Source organism: Peromyscus leucopus, chromosome 17, assembly GCF_004664715.2.
Source record: "Peromyscus leucopus breed LL Stock chromosome 17, UCI_PerLeu_2.1, whole genome shotgun sequence".
Classification (NCBI taxonomy): domain Eukaryota; kingdom Metazoa; phylum Chordata; class Mammalia; order Rodentia; family Cricetidae; genus Peromyscus; species Peromyscus leucopus.
This window is the reverse complement of record NC_051077.1, coordinates 10,699,202-10,723,005: the sequence shown is the minus strand read 5'-3', so window position 1 is coordinate 10,723,005 and position 23,804 is coordinate 10,699,202. Positions and strand designations below refer to the sequence as shown.

The window sequence follows — 23,804 nt, the reverse complement described above, 5'->3', positions numbered from 1 at the left end:
GGTTTGCATTGTATTAGAATGCTTGATTTTAAAGACTGCTGCTTGAGTTAACCTGCTCACAAAAACCTGTTAAATTGACTTTGGCTTGGAATTAGAGCAGAATTTCTTTCTTTCTTTCTTTCTTTCTTTCTTTCTTTCTTTCTTTCTCTCTCTCTCTCTCTCTCTCTCTCTCTCTCTCTCTCTCTCTCTCTCTCTCTCTCTCTCTTTCTTTCTTTCTTTCTTTTTTCCAGAGACAAGGTTTCTATGTGTAGCTTTTTGTCTTTCCTGGAACTCACTCTGTAGCCCAGGCTGGCCTCGAACTCACAGAGATCCGCCTACCTCTGCCTCCCGAGTGCTGGGATTAAAGACTTGTGCCAACACTGCCCAGCTAGAGCAGAATTTCTAATAATTTCTGAAATGTCCATAAACTTACTAATGGTATTCTGTACAAGGTATTTATGAAAAACAGTGTTCTCAGTATTGACAACTATAAAATTAAAAAAAAAAAAACTAACTCGCCTGGCAATGACCCACAACTTTAATCCCAGCACTTGGGAGGCAGAGGCAGGAGGATCTCTGTGAGTTGAGGGCAAGCTTGGACTACTGAGTTTATTCCAGGACAGCCAGAAAGAGCTGTTACACAGAGAAACTCTGTCTCCAAAAACCAAAACAACAACAAAAAAACTGAACAACTCTGAGAAATGTTATATTTTATATCCTTTGGTATCAAATATTTAGCCAATTTCTTTATATAAGAAATGGCAAGCACATCCACCTCATTAACATGTAAATTTGCTTTCATAGGAAGCAATAGTAAAACTATACGTAACAAAATGACTTTAAATTTATGATTCTATAAGACATATTAAGTAAATATATGTTAAGTATGTTACATACGTACGCACCTGGAGTTGTGTAAAAATTTCTTTGGCAAGAAGAAATCAAAAAGTGGAAAGGTTTAAGTCCTGAATTAGGGAAAGGGCTTGGTACTGTTGGAAATAATAAAAGCAGCAAACTTGGAGGCTGGGAATGTAGCTCAGTTGGTCATGGGCTTGTTTTAGCATGCATGAGGCCCTGAGTTCCATCCCCAGACCTTATAAAACTTGGGATGTGGTTTATTCCCAGCACTTGGGAGGTGAAATCAGTAGGTCCAGAAGTTCAAGGTCATGTGTCACCTGAGTGTTTGAGGCAAGCTTGTACTACAGGACGCCGTATTAAAAAGAGGGGGGGGGGCGCCCCCAACCCCCACACACCCCTTCTTTCTTCTCTTCCTCTTCTTTTGGGGACCCACATAGGAGAAACAAGCCTGCATTAGGAGTTTCCAGTCTGACGATAGATGAGTTAGAACTGAGGCTGAATTGGAAACCTGTAGCTGGCCAACCAGCCAATGCCTTACTTTTTCTTTCTCAGTGTGATCATGAGCTGAAGCTCAGGCAGGACCGATGGGGCTGGGGTGGGTGGCAGCTTAACATTTCGTGACCAGCCAGAACCGAATCTCACGGTACACAAAGTCCCACAGTGAGTCAGTAAACAAACCTTGCTCGTCTGGGCTCATTCCCTCTCTCCCGGAATGATGCCCGACCTGGAAACCCGGCGGGTCAGAAAGCGACCTCTGCGCACACACCTACGATCCCCAGTGCATCCGTGCCCGGGGCTGGCTACTGCGGGGCGGGGCTACTATTGGGGCGGGGCGGGACAACTCCTCCTCGCCGACCAATAGCCAGCCGCGGGAGGCGGGCGTCGCCCTCGCCCCGCCCCTCCTCCCTCGCCCGGTCCTCCCGAGAACGGCGCAAGCGCGAGCGCGCTTGGGCGCCGGGGTGGGCGGGGCGCGCGCGGGGTGGGGGGGTGCGGACCACGTCGAGCGGCGTAGACAAAGGCGGGCGTGCGCACGCTGTGACGTAGGCCTGGGCCGGCGGCGGCGGGCAGGGCAGGGCAGGGCGGGAGCGGCAGTGGCAGTCGGCGGAGACTGGAGCCGAGCCTGACGGCCGGTGAGTTGGAGGGACCTGGTCCTCACGGACGGCCCTAGGCCCCGGCCGGGCGCGGGGCGCGGGGTGGGGAGCCGAGGTCCGGGGTCCGGCCGGTGGAGGCAAGCCGGGCGGCCCGAGCTCCTTCCCGCCCGCCCGCCCTGCTCCCCTCTTCTCCTCCTCATCCGCCCGCCCTGCTCTCCTCCTCGGCCGGCCCTTCCCTCCGCTTCCCCTCTCCTCAGCCTCCCCGCTCCTTCTCTACCCTCCCCTGCCACCCTGCTCCTCTCTCCTCTCCCGCAGCCAGCCCTTCTCTCCCCCACCCCCTCCGCCTCTCCTCACCTCCCCTCAGCCGGCTCCTCTTCCAGCCGACCACGCTTCTCCCGCTGGCCATCTCGGCCTGGCGAGGCCGGGAGCTGAGTGAGAAGCGGGCGTTAGATCACGTGGAAACGCCCTCACCGGTGCTCACCCCCTTCCCCCGGGATGCACCCTTGTGTCGTGTCCCCCCCTCATCCCCCCCCCACGCTGTGCTCACATTTGTCGTTTCCAGGTCTGGCTCCCTCGCTCCCTTTATACTAGGGTAGTCCTCCTCCTCTAGTCCGCTTCGCTGAGCCACCGAGTCCCACCCCAGACTCCACACTGCCTTTTGCCTTGGTTCCTGCCCTCGGGGGCAGCATCCTCCCTCCCTCCTGCCCCGGGGAGTTTGACGTTATCTGTTCACTTGACATCTTACTTGGATATAACTTTGGTGGCCCAGGAGTTATAGAAAATCGGTGTGAAATGGTGCCATCCCGTTCTCAGCTCTGCGCGCTCATTATCCATAGATAGCCTTGAAAGCAATTGAAGAACTTTGGGTTTGAGTTCGTTTTCCTTAATTTTAGCAGAACCTCTGCTGAACAGCAGCATGCCTTGAAGATTGTATAGAAACCCCGTAAGAATGGGCATTAAATCACTTAAACTGAAATCGTAGACGTGTGAACAAAACTCCTGTACTCTTGCCTGCTGAATGTTCCTTTCTCATTCTGGAAGTAACTTTTCTTTTTAGATCTGTATTTTGGGGAATTTCAGGTATACGAAAATAGTATTTCTAGCTAACATACGCCCCATTATTTAGTCTCAGTAACACCATTGGTTAATCGTGTGCCATCTACATCCCTATTTTCTTTTTCTGCTACGTCTCAGAAAGAAAAAAAAAATAGCTCTCCTGTGTATGGATGGGTAGGGAGGGGTTGGTTTTGTTTTGTTTTGTTTTGTTTTTTTACCAGTGAACTATATGTCTCCAGCTCCAGAGAAGTTTTTGATAGACAATGAGCCCTACTTGTCAAAAGTAGCTTAGGTTTCAAAATAAAGAGTGTAGCATTGCATAAAATTGTAATGTATTTTTGTTGGAAGATAACCTATTAAAAGTTCTTCCTTGAGGCTCCGTGGGTAAAGCCCTGCACACACATGAGGACCTGAGTTCAGATCCCCAGCATCCATGTAAAAAGCCAGATGTCACACTCATCTGTAATCTCACTGCTAAGAGGCAGAGACAAGAAAATCCTGCAAACCACTCGGTAAGATCCAGGTTCAGTGATAGACCTTGTCTCTTGGGAGGGCTTGAGAGATGGCTCATCAGTTAAGAGAGCCACTACTCTTGCAGAGGACCTTGATTTGGTTCCCTGCGCTTTTGGTGGTTTACAGTTATCTGTAACTCCAGCTTCAGGGGATCTAATAGCCTCACATGCACGTGGCCACACACAAACACACACAATTACACAATTAAAAATAAAAATAGCTGGATAAAATGGCTTAGAACTTAAGAGCATGGGCTGTTCTTAGAGAAGACCTAGATTTGATTCCCAACATCCACATGGTGGCTCATAACTGTCCATAAGTCTAGTTCCATGGGATCTAGCATCCTTTGGCCTCAGGCACCAGGTATGTACAGAACTACACGGAGGCAAAACACTCATACACACAAAATAATGAAACTTTTTTTTTAAATGGAGAATGACTAAGGAAAAGACCTGATTTCTGAAGGTTTCGATATGCATATACATGAATGAGAACTTCCACATCATCTTGTCCAGTGTCGTCTTCCTTCCTTCCTTCCTTCCTTCCTTCCTTCCTTCCTTCCTTCCATTTATTTATTTATTTATTTTTTAACAAGCCTTCATGTTTAGAGGGGTTCATTGACTTGCCCAGACCAATAGTTCTAAGAGGCCATGTTGAGGCTAGGAAGAACATCCCATTTTCCCAGCTCTGAATTCGGTCTTTCTTTGCCACAGTGAGGTGCCACTTTTGCCTTGAGAGCTCTCCATGAAAGGTTTAGATGAGGTAACATGAGCTTCTCAGTGAAGTCCAGAATAGTACAATAAGAATATGCTTTTAATTTATTTTAAAAATAAATGTGGAACAAAGGAGAAGTTCTGATGAAGCTTTTAGAAGACTTCAGAAAATACTGACTTATAAATGGTTGGCAATAAGAAAAAGATATGAGAATTTAGATAACATTCACTGCTATTTAATAAAGTCACAAAAGGCATTACACTAGGGATACTGCTCAAACAGTGGAACACTCAGTATGCTTGAGTCCCTGGGTTTGATCCCCAGCACTGCTGGGAAGCTTACTAGTAGAAATTAGACTAATTGGAAGTGCACTCTTGATCTTTTCCTTTTCCTTTTTTTTGGAGGGGGGGGGCAGTTGGGGTGTATGTGATGGAGAGGTCTTCCTTTGTAGTCCAGGCTGTCGATAACCTCCCTAGTGTTGAGTTGCTTTACTCTTGATGGCTGAGAGAACAATAGAATTTTCCCCTAAACCCTTTTGTGCTATTAACAAAAATCTGGGCTAGATGATGAGGTTTTATTTCAATAAAACTAGACATTTCCTGGTAAACTATGCTATTAAAATTCCTTATAAGAACAGTAAATTTTCAGTACCGTCATGCACAGAGATACTGTTCTGAAAAGTACATTGTTAGGAAGTTTGTTACTGGAACATTATAGAGGACATTCACACAAAATAAGATGGCTACAGTGTCTTAACAGTAATAAAGTTTTAGGGAACCGCTGTCCTTTAGGTGGTCTGTTATTGATCAAAATGCCCTTATGCTATAACTGTTCATTTTTTCCCCCAGAAACAATATTGCAACTAGGAAAGTGTGAATGTTACAAGGCAATCTGTATAATTCTAAGGCCCAATTAAAGGAATTTCTTCAAATGTGTTGAGGTTTTTTTGTTTGTTTTTTGGTCGTGGTTTGCTTTTTTTTCTTTCTTTTTTTTTTTTTTTTTCTTTATAAAGGACTGAGGTACATACAAGCAGAAGATAACGATTCCCAAGATTTCGTGCATGAGCTACCTGTCTTAAAAACAGAATGCTTTAAATGGGACAACTTCATTAAGTGAATTTGTATGTTGGTTGGTTCAGGGCTGAAGTATTTTTACAAGAGGACTAAGGATTGATTAATGAGATTCCCTATGCAAGTTAAACTGGTACACCAAATGAAAAGTAATATAACTGAGTTAACTTGAATCACGTTCCATCCATTGACAGCATATGGCAAAACTATTGATTATAGTCCATCTTTCTACTAAATTAGATACCTCTACTTCTCTCCCATCTCCCTTCCATCCTATGTGATGGTTAATCTTAATTATTAACTTCATCGGATTGAGAAATGCTTTGGAGATTAGCAAAGTACAGCTCAGGGTATCTGATCACATTTCCAGAAACATTATGAGGACTGAGTTAGTCCCTTGGTAGTATGATGGCATTACTGAACAGTGGTGAAAGGTGAGGAATGTCTAGCTGTAAGAAGTAAGTCACAGGAGCTATGCCTTTGAGAGCTGTGTCTTCTTTCTGTAGTCCACCTTTGCTTCCTGTCTGCTGTGAAGTGAACACCTGTGTCTGTCACACATCCTGCTGCCATATTTTGCCCAAGCCAGTGGAGCTAGGCACCCTTAGACTGAACCTTCTGGAGCTGAGCCAAATAAAATTGTTCCCCTTGAGTTAGTTACTCGACCATTTTGGTCACAGTGACAAGAAGTCTAGCACAAGTGCATTGCTGTAGTTTTACTTGTGCATCAGTTTTCACACTTAATGTGGGTGTGTTCTCCAAGGAGTGCTGTGAACAAGCAAACCCTAGACCATAGAGCACTTTGGATCTAGATATGAGTATAGGCTATGTGTATATTGTGCATGGTTGTAAATTTACCTTCAGGATGGCCATTTGTGAGTTTGTAACCAATACAGTAATTGTCATACAGATGGAGTTTAATGGGAAGCAGCCACATCTAGTTGACATAGTGTCCTGGTTTGCTTTCTGTTCCACCATGCGGTGGTTTGAATGAGCTATCCGACATGGTTTCCAGCATTTGAATGCTTGGTCCCCAGTTGGGCGTTGTTTGGGGAGGCTTAGGAGGTGTGGCTTTGAGGTTTCAAAAGTCACATGCCATTCCCATTTAAATTCCCACTCTGCTGCTTGCTTGTGGTTCGGGATGTGAGCCTTCAGCATCCCGTGGCAGCTGCTATGCCTGCTGTCTCTGCTTTATCCTCATGGGCTTTTATTCCTCTATAACCATAGCCCAAAACAAACGGTTCTTCTATAAGTTCCTTGGTCGTGGTATTTTATCACAGCAATAGCAAAGTAACTAATAGGCAGGGTGGCCAAAAGCAACTTTGAGAGGAAAGGTTCTGTATGGCTTACACAGACAGCCCAGTCACCGTTGATGATTGAGGGAAGTCAGGACAGGAACCATGGAGAAAGTCTGCTTAGTGGACTGGGCCCTCCCACATCAATCAATTAATTAATAAAGTGCCCCACATGCATGCCCACAGGCCAGTCTGATGGAGATAACTTCTCTGTTGAAGTTCCTTTTCCTGGGTAAATTTGTTGTTGAAAACTGGGTTTCTCTATGTAGCCCTGACTGTCCTGGAACTCACTCTGTAGACCAGGCTGGCCTCAAACCAGCCTCTTTGCCTCCCAAGTGTTGGGATCAAAGGTGTGTGCCACCGCTCCTTGCTTCCCAGGTAACTTAATTTGTGTCAGGCTAAACTATGATTTTTCCTTTCTTGTTTATCCCCAGAATCTCATGTTACTAGAACATGTAGTGGGTAATTTCACCAATAATAACAGTATAAAATGCTAACTTTAGAAGGGCTGCAGTCTCTATTACAGTGGTTCTCAGCCTTCCTAATGTTGCAGCCCTTTAATACAGTCCCTCATGTTGTAGTGACCTCCAACCATAAAACCATTTTTATTGCTACTTCATAACTGTAATTTTGCTAGTCATGAATTATAATGTAAATATCTGTGTGTTCTGATAGTTTTAGGTGACCCCTGTGAAAGGGTCTTTCAACCCTCAAAGGGGTCATGACTCACAGGTTGAGAATGTCTGCTCTATTATGTTGTCCAGAAACTTAGTATGTAGACCAGGCTGGCCTCAAACTCAAAGATCCACCTGCCTCTGCCTCCTGACTGCTGGGATTAAAGGTATGTGCCACCATGCTTAGCAAAAAACACTTTAAAAAGTCCAAAATTTCTTCAAAAATCCATATTCTCTTAAACAATGTGGTCCTGTAAAATAAAAACAACATATATACGTTCTTATTTCAAAAGGAGAGATCCAGGGCACAGTTAAAATCAGATCAAAGCAAAACCCATCATCCAGTTGTGTAAATAGCTCGAGTAATCTTCTGGGCGTGTCCCACTTTTCCATCTCATGATAGGGAGAGAAAAATACTTTCTTTTATCTGTTGGAAATATATTACTTTCAGAGTTTCCCTTTAAAAGTTTTAGATCAGTACTATTTACTAAAAATGTATGCACATGTACAATTTTAATTTTTATGGTAGCTGCTTTTAAAAGAATGTAAAAGTGATGTGCTAGTTAGTTTGCTTTAATGATTATACAATATGTATTAAAAGATCACATTAAATACTTTATGTACAATTGTCAACTACAAAGTTTTAAAGACTTGGGCTAGCCGGGCGGTGGTGGCGCACGCCTTTAATCCCAGCACTCAGGAGGCAGAGCCAGGTGGATCTCTGCGAGTTCGAGGCCTGCCTGGACTACAGAGTGAGTTCCAGGAAAGGCGCAAAGCTATACAGAGAAACCCTGTCTCAAAAATAAAATAAAATAAATGTAAATAAATAAATAAAACCACTTGGGCTGATGAGATTGCTCAGTGGGTAAAGGTGTTTGCCACTAAGACTGACAATCCAAGTTTGATCCAGCTGCTCCACCACTGAGTTTTTGAGACAGAGTTTAATGCAGGCTTGTCAAAGTCTCCATGTAACTAGCTGGCCGTTCAGTCTTTTTCTACCTCCTAAGTTCTGGGATTGTGATGCTTGTGCTGTCTCCTCCTTAAGAGGACAGTGATTCATATACCCACCCCTCAGTATATGTCTGTTTGTGTGAGTGCTGAAGTAGGACCTCAGTCTTTGTGTGTTCTGGGAAGGCTCTCTCAGGATGTCCCTCGCCCTTTAAGTTTATTTATTTATTGAGATAGGGTCTACCTATGTAGTCTTGGCTGGCCTGAACCTCACTGTGTAGGCCAGGCTAGCCTCAAACTTAGATCTATGTGCTTCTGCCTTCTGAGTTCTGGGATTAAAGATGTACACTACCAAACCCAGTCTCTATAGTTCAAGCTGTCCTGAAACTCACTATTGTAGCCCAGGCTGGCTTCAAATCTATGGCCTTCCTTGCTCAGCCTCTCAAGTGTTGAGATTTCAGCTCTGAGCCACCACTCACAGCTTTCTTTTTTGAATTGGCCTTGAACAAAACATAAACCATCACAGTGTGTTTGAAGGGCTCTCCTAGGCCCAGGTGTGGCAAACATGGTGCCAACAGTTTTTGCCTTACCCTTCTCCCCAATCCCCTCTACCTGCTAAACCGTTAGAGTACAGATTGCATTCCTAAAGCTAACCACCAAGATCTGTTCCCTTATTTGGCCACTTCCTCCCCCTGAGGCTGACTACCAAAGTACAGCTATCAAAAGCATTGAAGTCCAGGAATCAAAAACCCCTTTTTGGCTGCCCTAATTAACATGCCCTATCAAAACTAAACAACTATTCTAACACAAGGTTTCCCTCTTTCCCTTTATGAACTTAAACTGCCATCTGCTTATGGGCCACATCTGTCTCCTCTCTAGCCAGACGCAGTCCTTTGTCCCTCCCTCCAGGGCATATGTCTCTTCCTGCTCTCTTTTGTTCCTTTCCCTTTCTCCTTTGTCTTGAGAACTTGGTCTTGAGGTATCTTATGCTGACTTCAAGGTCCTTTCATGTTTAACCAGTTTTCTAAATTAGTTATTGCGTTTTGTATTTGCACTAGGAGTACAAGGAGTTGCAGTAATTGTACATCCCATACTTGATAAAGCTGTCTTTTTAGTTTGACACATACATAATGATGACACATAAAATGGGATCTGATAATTCTAATTTTCATTTCCCTAACATAATATGGAGCATCTTTTCGTGATTATTTGCCATTCATATTTATGTCCTCTCTAGGTATTCAAATGTTATCACTACTAATTATGCTACCATTTACTTACATCTAAAGTGTGTGTGTTTGTGTTTGTGTGTGTGTATGTGTACACATAGGAGCTTGTGTGTTTTATGGTGTGAGGGTAGAAGTCAGAGGAACAGGTTGTCAGTTCTGTCTCTTTATTAAGACAGGGTTTCGGGCTGGAGAGATGACTCAGAGGTTAAGAACACTGGCTGTTCTTCCAGAGGTCCCAAGTTCAATTCCCAGCAACCACATGGTGGCTCACAACCATTTGTAATGAGATCTGGTGCCCTCTTCTGGCCTGCAGGCATACACGCAGGCAGAACATTGTATACATAATAAATAAATCTTAAAAAAAAAAAACAGGGTTTCACTATATTGCTCTGGCTGGCCAGAACTTGCTGTGTAGACCATACTGGCCTCACACACAGAGAACTGCCTGCTTCTACCTCCAGTTTTGGTATTAAAGGTGTGTATCAACATTCCCGGCTGATTCTCTTTCCATCCTCTGATTCCCAGGGGTTGGACTCAAGTCATTAGGCTTAGTAAGCATCTTTATACCCTGAGCTATCTCACTTGCCCTATTACTGGCATTAAAATCTTTTCTCACAAGGATTCAACAGTCTTACTTGAAACATGGAAGGACTGCTACTGAACTTTTTTTTTTTTTAATATGTGTTGTTGATTTGAATTTAGGCCCCTTTGGCTTTCACAGCAAGTGCCCTTACCAAGCCATCTTGCTAGGCCCTACATTGTCATTTTTTACAAATTTCAAGGTTTATTTTTATGTGTATGAGTGTTTTGCTTGCATGTATATAAGCACCACATGCATCCAGTGTGCCATTTGAGACCTAAAAACAGTGTTGGACCTACACACACACACACACACACACACACACTGGAACTAGAGTTATATAACTATGTATATACATGTATAGACCATGTGGGTGCTGGGAACCAAATCTGGGTCTTCTGCAAGAGGAACCAGTGCTCTGAACCACTAGCCATCTCTCCAGCCCCTCCCGTCCTTCCTTTCTGGTTTTTAAAAATGTGTGTATGTGTGTTACCTGCAGTATGTACCATGTGCCTGTAGTGCCTGCAGAGGCTAGAAGAGGGCATCTGATAACCTATGGCTGGGGGTTACAGATGTTTGTGAACAACCATGTGATTGCTAAAAACCAATCCTGGGTTTTTTGCAAGGAAGTGCTCTTCACTGCTGAGCCATCTACATGCTGTCTTAAGTGGATGATACTGTATATCAAAATACTTGTTTTTCCTTAGCTTTAAGAGACCTTTCTATTTTTTGGAGTGAACTTGATGTACCATGTTACTTATTAGCCAATGCTAACCCTGGTGAGTTCAGAATGACCTTGGGGGTTGGGGAAAAACAAGACCCTGAACCCAGCCCCACTCTTCCCAGTGAACTGAGTCAACCTTTGCCTATTGTAATCTGACTCTACCTTGGGTATTTTATCTTATCCAGAGCAGATTTCAAATGTATGTATATTGGTGATTGTTTAGGTTCACTTTACCATAGCCTCAGTGCTTCTCTGTGTCTGGGGAAACATATTTCCCACTGAGCTGCAGCATCCCATTCAGGCCATTCTGTCCATTTCACTACTGAAAACAGTTCAAATGAAATCAGCCCAGGTGTGCCTAGGAGTCATGTTTGCCATCTCATCAGAAATGAGCATTTACCAGGTCTGAAGTTGAACCCACTCAAAAGCAAGAAGCAGAAAAAGTCCTCTTTCTGTTCTGTGGTTTGTCTTAGTTAATATTTAACCCTTAGAGCTTATAAAATGCAGAGGTTGGACTGGATTTTCAGTGGTTGTCATAACTTTGTGGTTTGTCATCAGCTTGTTGCCTCTAGCTTTGAAATGATAATTAATGTTTATACTTTCAGTTTATCAAGCTCTTGTTTGAAGCACTAAACTGATAGCTTGATCTGGTTGATTGGTACTGTTGGCAGAGATTTTAAGTGCTTAGGTTCCACAATTTTAGAAACCAGTAGACAGAAAACTCCACAATCCCACTTCCTAGTTTTTAATAACTTAATATTTTAAAAGTAATTTAGAATTCACCCACTGTACCACTCTTCCATTTAATACACACACACACACACACACACACACACACACACACACACACACACACTTGCCTCTCTGCCTTCTATCTGCTGCTAAGATACAGAGTCCCTCTTACATGTTCTTGTCTCTGAATTACGCCGTGCATTCTCTCCGTGATAAAATAAAACTGAGCCAAAGTAACCACCCACACACATAAAGCATCCAATTCAATTGTGACTATATGAACAGATGTGTGCAAGAATCACCAGTCAAGTTAGGACATTCTCATCACTTTAGAAATAACCTACACCTTTTAACTGTTAGTCCCAATCTTTCCACTTTTCTGCAGTCTTGGCCACCATTAATCTATTTCTTTATAAATTTGTTTATTACATTTAAATCATGTAATTTGTAGTCCTTTGTATGATAACTGGAAGATGCTGATTGATGCACAGAAGAGGGTGTTGAATCCCCTGGAACTGAAGTTATAAATGACCCAGCCTCCATATGGGTACTGGGAACCCAGGTTCTTAGAACACAGGTACTTAGGGAGAACAGCCAGTGCTCTTAACCACTGAGCCGTCTCTCCAGCACTCGGATTGAATTTTTAATATTGTGCTAAAATTTATACCCCCATAACTGCTAATAATACCAATTCTCTACCTTAAGGGTGACCAGAATAAGTCTCCTTTTTCTAGTTGACAACCACCTTAATCTCATCTGAGTGATCTCTAACACAGAATGATTTTACCAGAGTTTGCAATCCAAGATGCAGTTTCATGTCCTCTCATGAGCTTTCTTACCAGTGTACCTAAATTTGTTTATATTCCCTTCCCCCTTTTCTACTTAGAGAATTAGATGCCTTTTACTTACAGGTATACATCATCAAAGATGGTTAGTGGCTTTCTTAGATTATATTTATATTATATTTGTTCTTTACTGAGTTCATGGGTAATAATCCTGACCCCAATTTCAGCCACACATTAGAATCACTCGAGTTTCCTAGAAAGACTTACACATTTATTTCTTTTGAATGTGAATCCAGATCTCCCTGGAACTTTCTCTAGTTACCAAGAAGTTCTGGTGAACAGGTCTGCCATGAGGCAAGTGTAAATTTATTTCTTGGAACTTTGGGAAATAAGAAGGTGCAGTTGTTAGAGTATGGGCTAGGAAACAGAGAGCCTTGTTCTGATTCCTGTTCTGCCACTCACTGGTGTGTGACCATGGGAAGTTTTAACTCAGCCTAGTACACTAACTATTAGTAGTGTCCCTCCACAGAGATTCTGATTAATATTGTCTGGACTGAGGCCTGGGTGACTCACATGTACATCCTGATGGAGCCAGTAGTGGACTTAGATGTAGCTGTAGCTGGGTCTGCTTCTAGTCCATAGTGCCTCCAGCCCTGCCATCAATGCCACTGGTTTCTGTCCTCTTAGAATTACTGTGACGGTTTTGTGTTAGCTTATGTATTCACACAGTGAGCTATCTCTGGGCACCAAACATTTTCTTCACTCTGATTTCAGTAAAGGTCTTTTCACCCAGGTACACTGTGCAGACCATTTGTTTATTATCTCATAATCTCCTGTTCTTTAGTTCTTTTACTGAAACGTATTTATACATCATTATGGCGATCCAATACATGTGTGCAGTTTAATGATGCCAGGGTAAATAAACATTTCTATCTCTAAACAATCATTTTATATACTGGAAATTCCATATTCTCCCAGCCATTTTGGAATATATTATAGGTTATTTTAACCTATTGTGCTTAAAAACTCAGTACTTGCCTCCATTTGGACTTTGGTGCTCCTTGTTTATATATATGTTAGTTATGTTTATTTATTTATGGGTATATGTGTGAGCATATGTATGCTAGAGCACGTGTGGAGGCCAGAGACAGCTTGTGGAAATCAGTTCTCTCCTTTCAGGAGTTGAACTCAGATCATCAGTCTTGGTGGCAAGTGCCTTTGCTTCTGAGCCATCTTGTGCCCCTGTGCCCCTTATTGAGCTCCCTAACACCTCATTCCACCCTACTCCTCTATCTATTCCAGTTCATTCTTTACAAAAGTGGACTAACCTGTTTCCACAGGGAAGAATATGTGATGCTTGTCTTTCTGTGTCTGACTTACTTTGCTTGATATATTGACCTCCAGTTCCATCCATGTTGCTGTAAATGAGAATTGCACTTTTTTGGCTAAATAAAATCCCATTGTGTATATGTACCACACATAGTTTATTTGCCCACTCATCTACTGAAGGGAACTAAGTTGATTGCTTATTTTATTATTGGGGTACATACTAGGACATGTTTTAGCTATTGTGAATAGTATTATGATAAACTTGTATCTTTTGGCTGTAATGATTTCCTTTCTTGGATAAGTAGTGGAGTTGCTAGATTATATTGGAAGTTCTTTTTTTAGTGTTCTGAGGACTCTATACTGTTTTTCCACAGTGGCTAGCTAATACACGTCCTACCAATAGTACATTCACTTTCCCTTTCTCATGTTTTGTCTTTAATCATAGCCAGATCTTACATTCTTTGAGCAGTCCTTTCGGTCAGTAGGTATTGCTGAACAGGCGCTGAAAGAGATTGAATAATTGACCCCAAATCCCACTCACTACTATTAAGGGAGTAAGCCATGGTTTAAACTATAGGGTGTCTCTTTTCAGTGAACTGAAACGGTTACCTACTGAAAGTCCTCAATGCAGTTTTAAAGATGCTGAAAGGATGAACAGTGGTATTAATTTTGAGAGGCACCTACAACATGTCTTATTTGTATTTCCCTAGAGATACTATATGTAAATAGCTGTAAACTTGGTATATTTTTTCATTTCCTTCTTCATAATTGGTATTTATTGTAGACATTGTTCTGCTTCTAGCTGGGAGGTTGTATTTTTGATATAGGCTTGGGCTATGTATGTAGCCCACACTGGCCTCAAAATTGCAATCCTCCTGATTCAGCCTCCTCAGTGTTAGGTTTACAGACATGAGCTGTCACATCCTGTTAAAACATTGTTTTTTTGTTGTTTGTTTGTTTGTTTATCATTGTATATGTAGATGTGCTCCCCTACTTTTCTGCTATGTGTGTTGGGGGATAGAACCCTGGAGCATAGCTAAGCAGGTGTTCTGCCATGACACCCCCCCCACACCCACACACTCACTCACTCACTAAAAGATTTATTTATCTGCATATGTGTCTGTCTGTCTCTATGTAAGTGTGTGCAGGCCTATAGAATAAAAGGGTGTCCAGGTGTCCTCTCACCCTCTGCCTATTCCTTTTGAGGCAGTGTCTCTCCATAAACCTGGGACTCAATGTTTCTTTTTTTCTTTCTTTTTTAAATTTACTTATTTATTTAGCTTGTCTGGAAGCCAACAATCCCTAGTGATCCTCCTGTTTCCTCCTGCCTCAGAGCTAGGGTTACAATTGTGCTCTGGACACTGGACTTATTGTGTGTGTGCTACGATGTGAACTCTGGTCTTCCTACTTGTACAGCAAGTTCTTTTGACCACTGAGCCATCTTTCCAGCCCATCTCTTTTTTTAAAAAAAGATAGTATGCCATTGTATCTATTACTGATGGGCTTGGCATTGTTTAAGATATTTAAGATTGTTTAAAGTGCAGTTGCATCTGCTTCCTTTGCATATGCATTAATATAGAGTTTTCAATTCCAGCACTATGAATATTTAGACAAGGTAATTCTTTGTTATGGGGCAATCCTGTATCTGACAATTTCAGTAGTGTCCCAGCTCCATTGTACCAGGTGCCAGTGGTATCCCTCTTGTAAGTTATGACAACCAAACATACCTGTAGTTGTTAAATGCTACCAAGGGGTATAAAAAAAAATCAACTCTGGTTGAGAACCATTGCTTAACAATCAAGATAATCCCCAGTACACATGCCCACAGATCAGTCTAGTTTGAGCAGTCCTTCCTTTCGTGTGTGTGTGTGTGTGTGTGTGTGTGTGTGTGTGTGAAAGCTATGTAAGGTTGACACAGCTAATTAGGACAGTTCCTTGCAGAGGGAATAGTATGAACTGTTAATTGGCATCTAATGTGTGACAAGTATGTACTTTGTGTGCTTAAAAAAAAAAATGTATCCCTGTATGGGCTAAACAATTTAAAATTTAATTTGTGACTGAGTGTGTGTGTGTGTGTGTGTGTGTACATACACACATGTGGGGCATATGTGTGGACTTAAAAAGATCAGAGGACAGCTTTTGGAGTCAGTTTTCTCCTGCCCCCCAGAGATCATACTTGGAATCATGAGGTTTGCACAATAAGTGCTTCTGTTTACTGAGCCATCCACCAGCCTTAACCATTTACTTTTAATAAAAGGGCACTTTTATTATCCCTTTAGAGTTACCTATGACATGTCTCTCTACATATTCTGACAGTCATGGTCACCTGATGAAGATAGGAGTTACTTCTCAGAATAGTTTGTGAAAATATTGCTGTCTTTAGGAGTGGTAATAGTCCCTGCCCCATACCTGTGACTAGATCTGAACTGGCATAGATGTTTAAATGAATTTAAACAATTAATTTCCCACCCTTTTCTGGGGCTCCTGTCTTTTCCTACTTAGCCATTGTGAAGATTTGAAATAGTGACTTTGTGGTTGATTTGAAATAGTGACTTTGTGGTTCTCTTTCACTTGACTCTCCTGTCTTTCGGTTATTTGTTCACTGACTGTTAACATAATATCCAGCACATGCTCTCTGTCCAGTGAGTATATATGGAATTAGTCACTCTGAGGATCGAGGACATTTGGAAACTACTGAGGATTAAAAAGTTTACTTAGCTCAGCAATTGGCTCTGTCTCTGACTACAATGAAACTTCCTTCCTGATACTAAGAACTAGTTTGGTCTTGTGTTTTTCTCTGAAACAATTAAGTTTGGAGTTTGGAAGTTTTTTTTGGGGGGGGGAGTGAGGGGGAGTGGGGAGCTTTTGGTTGATGTGATTCTCAGTGTTTGGCAGGAATCTGGCTATGAAGCTAAGAGAATAAGCAAATACTAATTAATGTTTTCCCTACCACACATCCTTAAGAGAGGTAGTGTTACATGTTACTTAAGGTGAAATAATATTATCTTCTCCTAAATGGGCAGTTTTCTGATATTTCAGTTACTTCTGACCTTAATATTTCTACTAATCCTCCAAGGTATGTAGGAGATAACTGTAGTTTGTGTATTGTTTCCTCTACTTCTAAGAATTTATGTGAGTATTGTTGTTGGCCAGAGAACTCGTCAGACTAGTTCAGTGTTCCCTGGTTTGGAGTCCAGCTTTCATGAGCAAGTACTCTAGGAAGGGTGGGGTGAGGGGAAGAGGTCACCACCTCTCATGGAAAAAAGGATAGTACAAGCCATTTCTGTAAAGGCTCAGTGGTCAGTATTTTAGGTTTTTGCAGGCCCTGGTCTCTGTCACACATTCTTATTTACATATCTCTTTAAAGTTATAAAAGCCATACCAAGCTCCAGAGCCTTATAAAACAAACCATAGCCAAATATGTGTGGTTGACCAACTCTTGAACTAACTGAAGAAATGAATGTGTTGCTACATGTGTTTATTTTAGTGTTTTGGGGACATGAACTCAGAATTACCTTGGGAATTCTCAACTGATTGTGATACAAAGAAGAATGTTCAAAGCTTTGACATGTGGGGTCAAATTTGATATGTGACAGTCATTCTGGGCCCCTGGAATTCGAGGTAACATTGGACAGTGGGACAGAGGGCTTTTGCTGCATCTTCTCATGGGAATGCCGGCCAAGGGAGAATAGGGGCCAGGATAGAGGATAGAGTGGAGGTGTGGCTCTTGAATTAGGCGAGGCCCTGACAGGTGTAAGGAACACAGTGACGCAAATTCCTCAGTCACTTTGGGGATGTGGTTAAAAATCTGGCATGTGTAATGAGTTTAGCCAGTTTATAAAAATGAAAAACAAAAACAAAAGCAAACCCTCATGTACTTAGATTCTGAGAATAGCAAATACTGATACGTGATTCCAGATCTGTGGTTTTTCTCTATAGGAAGTCCTGTAGCACCTTGCATTAGTAAGGTACTGATTTTTTCAGGGTAGTTTGGGATGTAGGAAGCCATAAATATTGTTAAAGAGCATGGTATAAAAGATGATCCCTTGTCCCGACTTCTGCTTTACTAACAGGTTTTGTGACCCTGGGAAGTTTAGTTGTCTCCTAAATTTTACTACCCTCATTTGTAAATGGTAGTGGTGATGACTCAACCATAGAGTTGTTAGGAGAATCATTGAGGACAGTGTGTGGATAATGCTTTTAGCTTGGTGCCAGCTGGGATACCATTTTTTATTATGTTTGTTTGTTTTGTGTGTGTATGTCTACATATGAATGTTCCATGGTGCCTATGTGGAAGTCAGAGGGCAACTTGTGGGAATTAATTGTACCTTGTACCATGTGGGTTCTGGGGACCAAATGTAGGACCTTAATTTAGTGGCAAGGGACCTTACCTACTAAGCTACTTTGCCAGCCCTGAGACAACACATATTCATTCATAAAACATTGATCAAAATTGATAGTAAGTCAGTACCTATTTGTTCAGTTCCTTGAACTGTGTATTGGGGCAAAACTGGGAGGTCACTTCTGGGGTTTAGTTCTGTTACAGAGTATTTGCTCAGCACAGTTGGGAAGACCCTGGGTTCTATCCCCAATACCACATGGTGAACACTTTTGCCAGAAAGATCTGATAGGATGCTCCCGAGTTCAGGGCTTGCATTGGTAACTTGTAGTTTGAAATGAGCACTATATATTGGACTACTTTTATGAGATATATAAAATAGTAGAATTTTAAAATGAGCAGCCAGTGAAGTGAAGTGGACTGGAAGGGCTTAATGTCTATGGAAGAAATGTGATAAATACCTTGTAAAAGTTTGAATGTGTATTTCCTTTTCCTCTACAGTTCTATTATTCTAGGAATTTTGCTGGTACTAAATCATGTATGGTAGGATTATTTAGCACAGTAATTAATATTTAACAAAAAGGTGGAATTAGTGGGGTCTAAGGAGATAGGTTACTTTAATCCTAGTGTGTTCTTTTGGTTGCAAACTGTGCACCTGCGGGGGCGGTGTGTGTGTGTGTGTGTGTGTGTGTGTGTGTGTGTGTGTGTGTGTGTTCTGTTTTTACTCATAGAACTCTCTTCCAAATTAATTAAGTAAAAAATAAGGTGAAGAACAGCATACCTTGTTACTAATGCCCTCATTTTTGTTGCCTGGTCCTGAGAAGGACAGGAACAAGTGATTTGCTTGTGTAATATTGGGAAGAATACAAAATTAGTTCTGTCTGTTATGAAGAACTCAGGTAACTTGGGGACAAGTCAGAATAGGATTTACATTGCATACTGTACTCTTACCTTTCAACATACGTACTGTTAGGAAGTTGGTGTGGCCACAGCTCCTCTCATTGCAGGTAAAAACACTATGGGAACTTGTTCTTTTCCCTGTATGCGTATATCTGTTTGCCTGCTCCCTTTTGACCTTGATGACTAGAGAAGCTGGCTGTGGGTTCACCCTAAAACAGCTCTCCCTTGCCACACATACAGAAGCATATTGACATTTCTCCTCTTGCTTTGTGTGACTGATGGTGTTTCTGTTTCCACCCCCCAGCTCTGGCAGCATGTAAACAACCTTTTGCCAAGAACCCAGGTCACTGCTGAGAAGGGTGCCTTAAGGGAGAAGACTATCAGAGGACACCAATGCCAGGCGTGTCTGGAATAGTGCTCGGTACAGGCAGCATGAGACGTTCTGTGCCAGCCTCTGTTTATTACTGGCAAAGGCTGGGGCTCTCCGGGTAGGAGGGTCCTGGGGCAGCCAGCACCAGGAGCCCCCCAAAGGGAACATGGGACCAGCTATGAACTCTTTACAGTGAACTCAGTTTTAGCTTATGAAGGAATTTTAAGTAAAAATTACTTAATTTCTGCATACCGACATTCAGAAGCCTTTGGTGTGAAGTGCCAGCAATTGCTCTTGTCTACTGGATTTATCAGGATTCTTCTGGCACCAAGGTGAACTCTTCTCGGTACTTCTGGCAATACAGCCCTTTAGGACAAATTCACCTGCTGAATGCTTTGGAGCAGGAAAAAAAGTAAAACCTTGGAAGGAGCCCACATAGCCGAACAGAAAGCTCACCCTTGCCGCTCACTTGCCCAGAAACAGTCCAGACTCGAATGCTATTCCTGAAGCCGTGTCCTGCCTCGTTCACCACAGCTCTATCTGCACCAGAGAGACCTGGAATTCTGAGGTGCTCCTGTGGCCCTTCTGTACTACTGTTCGGCACCACAGCTCTGTATTCAGGCAGTTGGATGATGTGAACTTTGAGATGGAGTTTGTCACCTGTAGGGGACTGGCTTCCTTTCCAAGGCTTGTGCTGTCGGAAGGGATCATCTGAAGACGTGTTTGTGTGTGAAAACCAGCCTGACCTGCATCCTCCACCATGTTCCTGTTGCTGCCTTTTGATAGCTTGATTGTCAACCTTCTGGGCATCTCCCTGACTGTCCTCTTCACTCTGCTACTTGTTTTTATCATAGTCCCTGCCATTTTTGGAGTCTCCTTTGGAATCCGAAAGCTCTACATGAAAACATTGTTAAAGATCTTTGCGGTAAGTTTTGCTGTTGTGATAGGTTTCTTCACAGGGGAGAAGGGCATTAGCAGAAGGAGTGTTCTTATCAGGAGTCCTTTACCTTCTACATCGCGGTGGCCTTCGACATCAGAAACTGCCTCATGCAGAGCAGGTAGCAGGGCAAGAGGCTTCTGCTAATTGGCTCTTTTTGTCCTCTTTCAGAGCAGTCTGAAGTCGGTCCTTCCATTCATGCAAAAAGAATGCACAGGAAAGGGCATTTGAATTTTTCAGAAAGGTAGAGAATACATCAGAACTTAGTTAACATACCGCTGAACAGAATTGATTGTGTTAAATGGAAGCAGATGAGAAGTAGTATCTCCTAGAAGTTGACCTGTGCCTCAAGACTTTAATATTTAGACAGAGATTTGCTGCTTTAGTTGCAGAATGTTTTCAGTAGTCACCAAATCCTCAGGAATTCTTTGCCACAGCTGAAACTGCATAATTTGAGTAATATACCATGATAATATAATACACTGGTTCATGTGATATCTTACAGGTTTGTTTGGTTTGGTGGTTCTGGGGATCAAGCCAAGGGTCTTGGGCATGCTTTGCAAGCACTCTGCAGTCTTTAAATATTTTTCTCCCACATTCTTTTAGTTCCTTTGAATTCTGTAGTATTCACTGCCCTTATAAGAACAAGGTGGGTCTGGAGAAATGGTACAGGGGTTAAGAGCATGTACTGCTTCTTCTAGAGGACCCAAGTGTGAATCCCAGCACCCACATCCAGTGACCCATAACCACCTGTCACTTCAGCTCCAGGGGAATCTAACACCTCTGGCCTCCATGGGACCTGCCCTCAGTGCACAGGCACACACAGGTGTGCACACATATGCTCACAATTAAAATGATTGAAAAAAAATGAAATCGAGGTGAAATAAGCAGACTGTAAAGCAAGTCATTCTAAACACAGTTTGGTGGCTTCGGCATGTTCATGTTATACAGCACCACCTCTCGTAGTGCTACATGTTGCTGTCACTTCAAAGGAAGCTCTTAAACCAATGTAGTCATACCAGAGTGGGGGATGGTAACCAGTGCGAAGCTAGTCCGAACCAAAGAAAAACACCCCTTACTCAGCAGTCTGTCCTCGTTTACTCTTTCAAGGCCCTGGCTAGCACAAGCTATGTTCTCTGGATTTACCTATTCTAAATATGTCTGCGAATGTTTTCAGAGCTCATCTGCATGCATGGTAGCAGTTGTCAGTACTTTTGTGTTATGTGTGATTGAATGGTAACTCATTAGGTTGTCTGTCCTATGATTTGCTTATGCATTCATCTGTTGATGAATTGTTTCCACATTTTGGCTGCTGTGAACCCATGTTTTCAAGTATGTTTCTTATGTTTGTTTTAGCCTGTGTGTGGGTGAGCATGTGTGCATGTGGGGACCTGAGTTGATGTTACCTGTCTTCCTCAGTTGCTCTTCCACCTTAGTTATTGAAGCAGACTGTCTCAATCAAACCCAGAGCTTGCTGATGCCTATCTAGTCTTTCTAGCCAGTATGTAGTGGAGATCCCTTCTCAGACATTAGAAGCTGAAATTACAGGCGGGCACCATGCCCACCTGGCATTCGTGTGGGTCCTGGGGATCTGAATTCTGGTCCTGATGCTTGCATGGCAAGTGCTTTATTTAAGCACTGGGTCATCTTTCCTGCCCCTAGAAATTGCCATTTTTAAAAACAGAAGTAAGAGCTAAAAATCTCTTTTTTAGTGCTTAATTCATCTTAGATAACATTGGATGAGACAAAAAGTCTAGAATAATTGTATATCCTTTCCTCAATATGGAGGGCCAACCAGATGGCTCAGAGGGTAATGGCACTGACTGCCAAGGTTATGATAACCTGAGTTCCATTCCTTAACCTATATGGTGCATGGGGAGAATTGACTCCTTGAAAGTTGTCTTCCTCTGACCTCCACTCATGCACTATGGCAAGTATATACATACTGTATTAGTCAGGGATTTCTAGAGGAACAGAAATGATAGAATGAATGAATATATGTAAGAGGACTTATTAATAAAGTGGCTTACAGGCTGTGGTTCAATGACTTAGTTAAGGTTATTATTGCTGTGATTAAACACCATGACCAAAAGCAATGTGGGGAGGAAAGGGTTTATTTCACTGACAGTTACATATAACAGTTCATCATCAAAAGCAGTGAGGAGAGGAACGTGGAGGGAGGAGCAGATGCACAGGCCGTGGAAGAGTGTTGCTTACTGGCTTACTCTCCTTGGCTTGCTCAGCTTGCTTTCTTATAAAAGCCAAGGGGTGACTCCACCCATAACAGACTGAACTCTTCCACATCAATCACTAATTAAAAGAAAAGGCCCTACAGGCTTGCCTTCAGCCCTGTCTTTTAAAGGCATTTTCTCAGTTGAGGCTCCCTTCTCTCAGATGACTCCAGCATGTGTCAAGTTAACATAAAACTGACTAGTCCAATAATGGCTGTCTTCGGAAGAAAAGACCAACAATCTGATAGTAGTTCAGTCCAAGAGGCTGGATGTCTCAGTTGCCTTCAGTGTATGTTGGAATCTTGAAGAAGTATGGTCTGATACCAGTGAAGGAGTGAATCCCTCTGCATCAGGATAGATGAACTTGCCAAGCAGAGGGCAAGCAGGCAGAAAGCAAAAGCTACCTCTTTCATGTAGGCTGCCACCAGAAGGTGTGACCCAGATTTAGGGTGGTCCTTCCAAGCTCGGATGATCCAGATTTGGGGTTGGTCTTTTCACCTCAATTACTTGAATATTTCTTCGTTCAAGAAAATGTCCTCACAGGTGTGTTCAGATGCTTGGGTTTTAGTTGATTCCAGATTATTTTGAAGTTGATAGCCAAGTAAAATCCTTGCTGGGTAGAATGTTGGATGTTGAATCCCTGTGCATGCCAGATTTTCTCTGCCACTGAGCAAATAAATCCTTTTCATAATTTTGTTTTTAAAGTATACATTCAGGGGCTGGAGAGATGACTTAGTAGTTGAGTACTTGCTACTTCTCAAAAGACCTGAGTTTGGTTCCCACACCCATGTTGGGTAGTCTGAACTCCAGATCCAGGGAAATCTGATGTCATCGTTTGGCCTCTGCAGGCACTGTACTCCCATGGACAGCACACTCACCAGTAATTAAAAATAATAGAATAGCCGGGCGGTGGTGGCTCACGCCTTTAATCCCAGCACTCGGGAGGCAGAGCCAGGCGGATCTCTGTGAGTTCAAGGCCAGCCTGGGCTACCAAGTGAGTTCCAGGAAAGGCGCAAAGCTACACAGAGAAACCCTGTCTCGAAAAACCAAAAAAAAAAAAAAAAAAAAAAAAAAAAAAAAAATAGAATAAAGTGTTAGAGACCATAAAAATAAAATATACACACTCTTAAGTTAGGTGTGGTGATGGCACATACTTGTAATCCCAGCACTTCGGATGCAGAGACGAGGGGATCACAACAAGTTCAAGGCCAATCTAGGTTACACAGCAAAACCTGTCTCAAAAAAACAACAGCAAAGTACATTCTTATAATTTTTAATATAGATTATAATTGTACATTAGAATAATTAAATGTTTACTCTAGGACATATAACCTTAGGCTACCAGAGAATGCACATCTTGAAAATCACTGTTCTGGGCACAGTGATTTAAAGTAGTAATGAAAATAGTTCATACATTTGTAACCTTAAGATAAAGTTCACTGGTAGAGTTCTT

General features: G+C 42.4%; 1 protein-coding gene across 1 annotated transcript in view; it reads left to right on the top strand.

The window, feature by feature from the left end:
- The first annotated feature begins 1,801 nt into the window (after nt 1-1,801).
- Nucleotides 1,802-23,804, top strand: part of Gpat4 (glycerol-3-phosphate acyltransferase 4) — a 38,393-nt gene continuing 16,390 nt past the window's right edge. Inside the window, exons 1-2 of the mRNA XM_028887789.2 lie at nt 1,802-1,967; nt 19,118-20,108. Of these exons, the coding sequence (XP_028743622.1) occupies nt 19,944-20,108 (165 nt within the window). The 5' untranslated portion in view covers nt 1,802-1,967; nt 19,118-19,943. The remainder of the gene's footprint in view (nt 1,968-19,117; nt 20,109-23,804) is intronic.